The sequence below is a fragment of the Vollenhovia emeryi genome, unplaced genomic scaffold (assembly GCF_000949405.1).
Source record: "Vollenhovia emeryi isolate VEMERY1.0 unplaced genomic scaffold, V.emery_V1.0 DF939125.1, whole genome shotgun sequence".
Classification (NCBI taxonomy): Eukaryota; Metazoa; Arthropoda; class Insecta; order Hymenoptera; family Formicidae; genus Vollenhovia; species Vollenhovia emeryi.
The window spans coordinates 3,547,450-3,558,522 of record NW_011967241.1 but is presented as its reverse complement, the minus strand read 5'-3'; the positions used below and the strand labels follow the sequence as shown (position 1 = coordinate 3,558,522).

At 30.1% G+C, this 11,073-nt stretch overlaps 3 protein-coding genes across 9 annotated transcripts in view; all 3 read right to left on the bottom strand.

Annotated features, from left to right (window-relative positions):
- Positions 1 to 1,972, bottom strand: part of LOC105569292 (putative gustatory receptor 28b) — a 7,889-nt gene extending 5,917 nt beyond the window's left edge. For all 7 annotated transcript variants that reach the window (XR_001009490.1, XR_001009491.1, XR_001009492.1 and 4 more), the window contains exons 1-3: positions 1,224 to 1,972; positions 831 to 1,148; positions 275 to 540 (exon numbers count right to left, since the gene is read on the bottom strand). Coding sequence is in view for 1 of the 7 variants with exons in the window: in XM_012025645.1 (XP_011881035.1) it covers positions 275 to 540; positions 831 to 1,118 (554 nt within the window). In the remaining 6 variants the exon portion in view is untranslated. The remainder of the gene's footprint in view (positions 1 to 274; positions 541 to 830; positions 1,149 to 1,223) is intronic.
- A 163-nt stretch (positions 1,973 to 2,135) lies between these two features.
- Positions 2,136 to 7,112, bottom strand: LOC105569291 (putative gustatory receptor 28b). The gene is made up of 7 exons (XM_012025644.1): positions 6,399 to 7,112; positions 5,814 to 6,079; positions 5,437 to 5,613; positions 4,859 to 5,108; positions 3,289 to 3,357; positions 2,998 to 3,087; positions 2,136 to 2,815 (listed from the first exon to the last, which is right to left on the bottom strand). The coding sequence occupies exons 1-7, from the start codon at positions 6,681 to 6,683 to the stop codon at positions 2,756 to 2,758; spliced, it is 1,197 nt and encodes a 398-aa protein (XP_011881034.1). The 5' UTR covers positions 6,684 to 7,112; the 3' UTR covers positions 2,136 to 2,755.
- A 1,130-nt stretch (positions 7,113 to 8,242) lies between these two features.
- Positions 8,243 to 11,073, bottom strand: part of LOC105569290 (putative glycerol kinase 5) — a 7,903-nt gene continuing 5,072 nt past the window's right edge. Inside the window, exons 6-12 of the mRNA XM_012025643.1 lie at positions 10,834 to 11,027; positions 10,568 to 10,694; positions 10,368 to 10,472; positions 9,936 to 10,030; positions 9,413 to 9,576; positions 9,054 to 9,187; positions 8,243 to 8,556 (exon numbers count right to left, since the gene is read on the bottom strand). Of these exons, the coding sequence (XP_011881033.1) occupies positions 8,414 to 8,556; positions 9,054 to 9,187; positions 9,413 to 9,576; positions 9,936 to 10,030; positions 10,368 to 10,472; positions 10,568 to 10,694; positions 10,834 to 11,027 (962 nt within the window). The 3' untranslated portion in view covers positions 8,243 to 8,413. The remainder of the gene's footprint in view (positions 8,557 to 9,053; positions 9,188 to 9,412; positions 9,577 to 9,935; positions 10,031 to 10,367; positions 10,473 to 10,567; positions 10,695 to 10,833; positions 11,028 to 11,073) is intronic.

Below are 11,073 nucleotides of genomic sequence, written 5' to 3'. Positions count from 1 at the left end.
CGCCGCTCCCGCGTCTCGCGTCCCCATCCCTCGCCTGGCAATATCGATCGTCGTGCGGTCACATCTCGCTACGCGCTCGAATTGGACAGTGGGCAGGGCAAAGACGACGATTTTCGATAATTTTTTCTCGTTAACTATTGCGAAAATTGCAAAATGTTTCAGGACTTTTCTGTTCATCTCGATCCGTTCTACCTTCTCACGAGCTCGTGGACAAATGTTATAACTCACCCTGTATATTATTGTTTATTATTTCTTTAAAAAATATATTTCTTACCTGATAAATGAGACAAAAGTGAGATCCACTACAGAATTTATCAAAGCCGGAAAACATATGCATATGTTGCTAAGGACAGCCGCCCAGTATCCAACATGATGAAACATCCACGCTATATGTACGATGAATAATGTTATCCCGATTGCCAGCGAGACAGTCACATAACACAGAATATTGCGGTGGATTTTCTGATACTCTAGTTTTATGCCCAATGCTTGTAAGGTACTGTCCGCTATACTTGACCTCTTAATTATGTTATTTGTCTTCTTCAAGTATTGAAATTAATTAATAGATTAGTAAATTTATTCAACAATATATAATTTATTCGGAGACATGTCATGATATAAAAGAAACATAATGTATACGCATGCAAATATATATTTAACAATTCCTTAACATCATTGCAAGAATAATGTACAGAGAAGAAAGAAATTGTATATGTTAGACATATTTTAGAATTAGTTAAATCATAATGTTTTTACAATTTATTAACATTCTTTCCATGAGGTTTGTTTGACGTTTCTACATTAATTTTGCACAAAATGTTATTACGTACCTCTGATTTACACCAAAATAGAATTATAGCCAAGACGGCAACCACGATGTTGACTCCCATAACAACAAAAGAAAATATCAGAGATGCCTGAATAGGCAATTTCTGGAAGATGTAAATCTCTTCGTAAAATAAACAGAAATATCCAATTAATATTGAAATGACATAGAAACCACTTAGAAAATATCGTGGACGGTTTATGGGCATTTCAAATACACCCATGCAACACAAACAATTGAGCCATATAATAGGCATAACCGCTTGCTTCAGACTTTTCACATCCGACATCATTGTAAACCATTCACTATCAACCTAAATGGACTAATCCATTTGATTAACAAATACATATATTTATTTTACATAACACCACAAATAATATATTATATATAAGCTTACATTAAGTTTTGCAAATTTTATATGCAGTTGAATATGGTTCCAACAACAAATCTTAATTAAATGGCTGACATAGACACCAAAAGTCACCGCTTAATCGCGAGCGTAAGCAAAATGTTGTAAAGTGCGGAAAGAAAACGTGTTACACTTGTCCAATGTCTGTAAAGACTAAATTTGACTTGGTTGGAATATTAATTCTGTGTGTGTGTTTTTTTTAATGAAACCTACAGCTGTCGTGCAACTAATAGCTGATAAGCGATCTTGTTAATACATCGCCGCGTATATCATGCAATTTCATTTATTACACGTGTTTTAGGTCAATAGTGTATATTGTACTACACTTCCAATTATTTCTTTGGTTAAATATAGCTTGCCTGACTTTGCCTCACTACTGAAAAACACGTTTAACTAGCCACAATAAAAATTATAATCATGGTTCATCTCTGTCTCAGCACTTTAATGTTATTTCTGATAAAATCTATGATTATACCTTTTTGTCCTTAATTTTAATTAAATGTAGTACACATATAGAACTTTAATATTACTTTCTGAACTGTACTCATGGAACTTTCAGTGATTATATATACACGATATACAAATATAATTCAATAACATGATAACGTAAAGCAATACAAATTGGGTGTGGAAAGATTAACTGTGACTTTTACTTTATTATCTAGAAAATATAATATAATGTTTTTAATATAAAAAATTTTACAATATGATCTCGTTAATTTGACCTAAAAACCATAGTGCCAGATTAATGGATTTATCGAATAACTGGATTATATGGGATATAGGAGTTATAAATATTATAATATGAAGTCGTTATAATTAAACTTATTATATTAAGTAAAAGAGATATGTACATATTATTATGTATTACATACTAATCTTTCGTAATAAAACAATTTATTGTTTAGAAAAATAGTTTTATATTTAAAGGATGTTTATCTTTTTGCAAGAAAGTGACGAGTCGCAGTCGATTATTCGCCTCATATTCAACTGTTGGTCAATTAATGAAATCTTACGTCTTAAAATTTTATTGTAGGAGGCCGCGAAAGCTCACTAGATTATTAAATGTGTTGTATGATCGAAGAGCTAGATTAGCGAGATTATACTGTACGTACAATTGCATAATATGTTTAATAAATTTAAACGATGAAACATCATATTATTATAATTGTTGGGATAGTTGCGTTTGTTTGATATAGTGCTTTTATACTATTTGAGACGTGATAACGGATGACAGATTGCAGAAGAGAATGAGATTATAGGAGAAATAAAATTAACAAAATTTTTCTAAATGAGTTTGTATAATATTAAAAAATTTCTCTTAATTACTTAAATACGTACACTTTAACACGTTTGGAAAATTTTACTTCTTCATTAAATACATACATTTATAAAGAATAATAATTTAAATAAGTTTTTAGTATAAACTCTTTCGAATACTTCTGTTACTTAAAGTAACAATATTAATGGAAAATTGTTATTTATAATATGTTTGAATTCTCATCTCACATGTCAATATGTTATATGGATGTGTTTATTTGTATTAAAATAACTACATAAGTTGCGACCGTGGCAAAGAACTGAAAAAAAAACAATGTATGGTCTCTTATTTTTTCATTTTCAAATTTTATGATTATATTAAATACTATAGACTTACACTTTAATTTTTAATATGTGACAATTATGTTAAAAATATTGTTATTGAGAATAAATAACAATCTCGTCTAAATGATTAAGGTAAACAAATAAGTAAATAATATACCTTGCCAGTAAGAGTATTATCAATTGTAAAGAAACCTGTAGCGGTAAATTTTAATTCATTAAGCACTATTTGTTGTGCAAATTGATGAATCTGTGAAAAAATATGCATTCCAATTATACATATATTATATTAATATACATAGAGATACATTGAATTTATAGACAAACTTGCAATTTTTATCTTAAATGAATTAATCGCCGTGTGTAAATACTAATAATGTATTATGTTACGGAGAAAGAGCGTATAATTTGATTGATATGATTATCAATAATAATACATGAATAGATTTACCTCTTCCCTCATATCATCATCCATAATAGACCCTTCAATAGATTGTATAATTTCGCCGGTTTTATATGCCTGAAATAAACATAAATACCATACAATTTTGACACACAAATTAAGAAAAATTGCACGTAAGACATGCGATGTATATTATATGATATATGAAGAATTAAAATTATTATGCATAATATAATTATTGATAGATAACACCGTGCAACAAAATTTTGGTCATGATCGCGCCTCATTTTGAAACCTTTTCGGCTCACATTCTGGTGCCAAAAGAAACCCGAAAACGCCTTTCATTCCCCTAGGAAAATAGGATTCTGTCCAGGAGATCAAATTTATCATTTTTCTCACATTTCGCTACATTTCTGCTAAAAATACGATACGGCTAGTCTTGTACTGCCGGTTGAGGGTTTATTTCTAGTCAGGCTAGTAGCCAAGACTCAAACGAATCCAACAATGTACAGAAGTCGTGGTTTTTGGGCATAACCATAGACATATAAAAGATAGACTGCTTATGAGGTAGTGGGGGATGTCCTTCTGAGGGAAAAGGACAACACCAATTTATTTGGGTATCTATCTTCTTCTAGTGTACGTGATCACGTGGGCGTGATCACGTGATCACCTTCAGATCACGTCCACTAGAGGAAGACAGATACCCAAATAAATTCATGTTGTCCTTTTCCCTCAGGAGGATGCCCCCACCTAGGGTTCCACTGCCTCATAAGCAGTCTATTTTTTATATGTCTATGGGCATAACGTACTGTTAAGGGGCCATTTTAAAAGAAAAAGTAGCTCCTTCCAGCGCCTGACGAACAGACCGGGAATGTTCAAAAGTATGAGATATGTGTTTTGTGATGACAACAAAAAAACATTGGAAAACAAGTAACCATTTTACAGACTGCCAATATTAAATTGCGTTTAATTTTTGCATTTTAACAGTTGGTTTAAAATGCAAAAATTAAACGCAATTTAATATTGGCAGTCTGTAAAATGGTTACTTGTTTTCCAATGTTTTTTTGTTGTCATCACAAAACACATATCTCATACTTTTGAACATTCCCGGTCTGTTCGTCAGGCGTTGGAAGCAGCTACTTTTTCTTTTAAAATGACCCCTTAACAGTACGTTATACCCAAAAACCACGACTTCTGTACATTGTTGGATTCGTTTGGGTCTTGGCTACTAGCCTGACTAGAAATAAACCCTCAACCGGCAGTACAAGGCTAGCCGTATCGTATTTTTGGCAGAAATGTAGCGAAATGTGAGAAAAATGATAAATTTGATCTCCTGGACAGAATCCTATTTTCCTAAGGGAATGAAAGGCGTTTTCGGGTTTCTTTTGGCACCAGAATGTGAGCCGAATAGGTTTCAAAATGAGGCGCGATCATGACCAAAATTTTGTTGCACGGTGTAATCTGATTGTATGTAAAATTCATATGTATAGACTATAGAATAAATAAATCATATAACGTTCCTAGTATAAACTTGGTATTTAACTGTAAATAACTTAATTTTAAATATTGCATATAATTGTATATATTATTTTTATTATAAAAGAATAGTTTTTTATACCTCAGTTGACACACACGTGCAAAGCCAATTTATTAATATAATTTTAAATGAATAAATGCATGCCGATACCGACATGGTGATAATCTGTTCGTTGGTAACTGTTATGCTTAACTGGCCAAAAAATGCACGATACAAACAGTAAGCATTCGTTGTCACAACCGTGAAATGGACTGCCAATTCGAGCAGAAGTAGCACACAATAAGAACGATTAATGTGCCGTGCTATCCTCGTACATTCCAAATGTAAGTGTCTTTGACAGAAAAGCATTAATTAGTGATTATTTAAGTAATATTAAAAATTTTCAAATATTGTATAATATTATTTGAACGAGCTACAGAATTCGGGACATATTGTGTGTAGGTGAGTGTGAGAGGGATGGAAGAGGGCAAAAATAGACTCAATTTTAAAAAAATTATTTCTACCTATTACATTAACTTAGATGTCATATATGAATGTAAGATAAAAACAGCTAGTTTTTTAACCTATTATATAGTACTTATAATTTTATAAGGTCTTTTTAATGTTTAATCGTATTAATAGAAAATTCATAAATAAACAAGAATTATTAGTGATCTTACCTTAATGTTTGAATGAGACGCATTACCTTGTCTTTGTCGTTTTTATAGTTTGCCATTACAAATGCAACAGACGTCTTATCGTACCGATTATGAATCTTGAAGATTTTCGATTCATTTACATAAACCACTGCATTGTTGGTTAGAGTATTTATCTTTTGAAATTTCATTTGAACACAACTGCCACATTTCAATCTTAATTAGTACTTGAATACGTAAACATATTTACTTGTCCATTACAAATAATTTAAAGAGATATTATTATAATCCACAAATATTTTAGTAATCATGAGGGATTCTTAATAATTCTAGTCTTTTGCTTAAGCTTGCCATATGATATTGTTGTTATTTATTACTTTTCTATGAAACATACTACTTGCCTGATAAGTGAAGAAAAAGTGAGATCCACCACAGAATTCATCACAATCGGAAAACATATGCATATATTGGTACTAATGAGATCCCATTGTTTAACATCGCGATACATAAATGTTACATATATGACGATTAATGTTAGCATGCCTACTATCCAGATAACTACAATAACCAGAATATTGCGGAAGGTTTTCTGATACTCTGATTTTATGCCCAATGCTTCTAAAGTATCGTCTGCCATACTACTCCTCTTAATTATGTTATCCACTTTCTTCAAATTTCAAAATTTATTAATAGATTAGTAAATTTGTTCAATAATATATTTATTCGAAGACATGTAAAAAAATATATATGCATGCAACTGTATACGCTATGCTAGTTCCATTATTCTGTATATTTACTAGAATAACGTGAAGAAAAGAAAGAAGAATCTTTGTTACATAGTATAAATATGTAGGTATACTTCACGTAGTATGCATATTTCAAAATTAGCTAAATACTAATGTTTCTGCAAGTTCAGTTAATGAGGTCTTTTTATAACTTTTATTTGCCACTGCTATACTTATTTTAGGCAACATGTTATTACGTACCTCCGTTTTCCGCCAGAACTGAATTACAGCCAAGACAGCAACAAAAATGTTGACTCCCAGGGCAAAATAAAATACCACAAATTCTTGAATGAGTATTTTTTGGAAAATGTGAATTTCTTTGCAAATCAAAACAAAATATCCAGTTAATATTGTAATAGCATAAAAAGCACTTAGAAAATATCGTGGACGTTTTATAGGTATTTCAAATATACCCATGCAAAATATACAATTGAGCCACACAATGGGCATAACTGCCTGCCTCAAAGTTCTCACACTCGACATCATCTTAAAACTTTCACTGTCAATCTAAATGGGTTAATTTATTTGATTAATGAATATACTTATGCTAAATGGTGTTAATGTTTTATATATAATTTTATATTTTTTAAATTTTAGTTGCGGTTGAATCTGGTTTCTTTTGTTGAAACGATAAATTATGTAAACAACAAATCGCAGATAACTGAAATGGACTTAAATTCGTCGTTTAGTGCAAGTGTGACCAGATTGTCATAAAGGAGGAAAGTAAACGTGTTACACTTGTTCAATGTTTGTAAGGACTAAATTTGACTTGTACGGGATACTAGTCCTGCGTGTCATTTTTAATAAACCCAACAGCTGACGAGGTAACTGATAAACGATCTCGCGTGTTAGTATAATACATCGCCGCCAGTCTGCGTACATCAGACAATTTCACTTATTACGTGTAGTTCACGCCATTAGTGTATATAGTATAATATTTTCAATTATTTTATTAGGGATGTGGCATTTTCAGTCAGGCTGGATCTTGATAGTCAAACGATGAATCTAATAATGAGATTTCTATGTGATTTTATATACTTTTCCAACTCAGTAAATTGCGCGCCGATTATTTATCCGTGTTAGAACACGGCTTCTTGTCGGATAAAAAAATTCACATATTTTAATTGACTTAATTTTTGCTGCTAATAAGCGTTCTATTTATATCACTATAAAGAATTTATACGAAACGTATTATCCTAGCCAGAGTTCGAACTTGGAACGCCTTACAATCTGTGACGAACATCTTCATCTATTCAATCACTGAGGCATTTATTGCAATAATCAGAAAATAATACGAAGAACGTCTTATTTCATGTAATATAACTAATAAATGAAATAAGACTGATATGAATCTAATAATTAATTAGGGAAGATAAGCCGTTTTCAATTATTCGCTTGGTTAACTATAGCTTGCCTTCTTCGCTACTTGGAAGCACATTTAATTAGCGGCAATAAATAATTTTATAATCTAGAATCGTCTCTGACCTCGACATTTTACAACATTATTTCTAATAAAATCTATGATTGTGCATCTTTTTGTCCATAATTTGAATTTAGTATAGTACAAGTATAATACTTTAATATTACTTTCTATTCTATACTCATAGAATTTCTATCGATTGACGTACATATTCTATAAGTATGAATTGAATAACATGGTAATACAAAAAGTCATACAAATTGGCTGCGTGCGTAAAGATTGATTGTCTTTACTTCATTATCTAGAAAATATACGATTGTTGTTTATGTAAACAATTTACACATAATTACATAATATATTTTTGTATGATCAATTTAAATGATTAAATTTTCTAAAGAAGTTTTTGTAAAGAAAAGTTATCTCTAATGAACTTATTACACAAAGAAGCATGGTAAATTTGCGTTTTATCGCAGATACCATCTGAAACTGGATCATTAAGTCTTTCATCTTAATTGAGGGTAACGTTGTAATGCTACGCAACTATACGATGTGATATGAATTATACGGTAAAAATAATACCAGTAATGGAATTTTCTCGTCTTACAATTAGAAAAATTGCTTTTTATTTTTTTACGTAATTATTTTAATCTTTGACATTAATCAACTGATCAAGAAACTTTACAATATTAAAATGGTATAAATGTATAAATTCACATATATGTATATATAATTGCCCATATTATCAAAAATTCCTAATATACATGTAATAATTAAATAATTATTTCTTTTATTATTGTCAGTACCAATTTTTAAAGCGCTCCACTGCGCGTTTCCATTGGCTCAGTGCATATTGATAATATAATTGCGATTCTTCGCTTGGCTTGAATATCCTGTCTATTTTACGAAGTTCAAACAATTCTTCTCTATTCTTCCATATTCCTGAAATTAAGCAATGCATTACAAATGATTATTATAAACACAGTTATGCGGATTTAATTAATGTTTGATTATATTTTGATATAAAAGATAATAAATAATCAATTTTGTTTCTTAAATAGTTTCTTTGTATTACACTTTGCATTATCTTAATATCGAGGCAAGTTATTAGAATATATATAAATTATATAAAATTTTATATAATTATTTGTCTCTTTACAAGCATGTACAGAGTGTCTCAGAATTCACATATATGAAATGTACAATGTGATTCCTTGTGCTAGAAAAAGTAATTTCTTGCCGCCAGCAAAATTACAGCTCGGTTGTTTTTAAATAAGATCAACTAAAAGTTAATGAATGAGCGCTTTAAATTATGTATGAATTTAAAATATCGCGTCATTTATTCTATGTGCGGATTCCTATATACGAAAAAAAGGTTTTTACTTTAAATTATAAGGTAAACAAATTGTAACAAATAAAATTGTAATAAATTTTTATACCACATTGTAAACCAGCCAAGAAAGCTACTCCTAAGATGGACATCTCGACAGATGCTGGACGTTCTACTTCCAATCCTATTGAATCAGCTAACGATTGCATAACAAAATCGTTTTTGGAAACTCCACCATCCACTCTAAAAAACAATATATTAGAATAAATCAATACATTTTTATATGTAGGTACATACAAATATTTGCATTAGAAATAGCAGAAGTTAGAAGTCAATAGTAAGTTTAAATAAAGTATTCTTTTCTTTTTTATAAGAGTGCAATAAATTTTGCATTATTACTAATACAAATGCGTGAAATTTACATTTTTAAGATTTAATATCATAGTATCATTATATAATTCTTATTACTTTACTGTGCGATACGTGAAGGAAGTTTCCTTGCACAAACATTCGTACAGTAGGCGTATTCGGAAAACAAGACTTTCCAATAAAGATCGAATAACATGCTCTTTCTTTGTGGTGGGTTTCAATCCAAAGAAACCAGTTGCAGCTGTATAATCATTTATAGGTGCCTGCAACAATAAGCCACGTATAATTAGACGTAAATTTTTGGATGCACTACCATTTGTTATTTTAATTGTGTGCAAATACCTACTACATATGCTTCAAATGTTCTTCTTTTCTTCCGAGTTTTATATAGTAGGTAAATGGAAAGAATATTTTCTATTTTGTACACATATGTTATTGGAAAGTATAGTAAATATAGATTTTTCTTTTTTCTTTTTTTAAGAATAAGGACGAAAAGAAAGTTTTAGAATAATCTTTCTAATTTGACTATAAAAACGTATACCTTCTTGTGTTGAAGAAATAATTTTTTAATATTCCAATACATGAATTTTGATATCGAAAAAGTTGCTGTAATAAAACATACTTGCAATCCGCTGAATGCCGGGACGAAATATACTCCATCAGAGTCACTGACCGAGTTTGCTGCATCGGATGTTTTCGAAATATTGTCTATAATTCCTGTAGCAATCATAGATAAAAGCAACATATAATAACAATGTAGATAGAACTTTTCCTAGAAAAATAAAATTAAATACCAAAATTAAAATAATATACATATAAGTTTTTAAAGCAAAAATATTTTTATTTTAAAAACTTACACGTATATTATTTTATATAGAATAGACATTCATACAGAAATAATACAACAGACATTACATTACCTGTAATATAATGACAGTATTTTGTATTATATGAGATAACTTATTATATTTTGACCAGTAAATGAATTTATACATTTGATATATAATATTAGTATAATATCATTTTTATAATATTCGAAGAATTAATAAATTACCTATCGATTTAGCCCATTCGATTAGTATACCAGTGTCGCTTGAAGATCCTTCTGCAACATATATTAATTCTTTGCCGATTCGCCAACCGACGACTGGATAGAGTCCTGTAAATAACTTTTTAATTTTAATTTTGTTATCATTTAAAAAATAATAAATTATAATGCGTTGTGTAACATTATGTGTAAATCTAAAAAATTACCAGCAATAGATGCGTGTGGTTCTTGTCCTGTATTAACATTCACGAAAGTTCCTGTTCCCATAGTAATCTTGAAATCGCCAGGCTTAAAGCATCCTGAACCAAATAAAGATGCAGCTTGGTCAGCCATCTAATTTTATCGAAATATTATTAGGATTAAAGGAACTCATTAACTTTGACTTGTTAGGTTTTGTATATAGTGTATATTCAAAATTAACAACAATCGTTGCATTATTTAATTAAACAAAGATTTCTATTAGATTACTTACTGAGCAACAAATTGGTATTTCAACGCCAAATATATTTTTGGGCGTAACTCCGAAATTGTCTGCTGTATCAACCACTTCTGGAAAAATATTTCGTGGCAGTTTTAACATATTTAACGCCCAGTTGGCCCATTCCATTGTAAATGGATCGAAAATACCAGTAGCTGAGGCACTGGAAGCATCCATTATATGTTTTCCTGCAATAAACTAACTATTAATGAACTGTAATATAACGGATAAAAA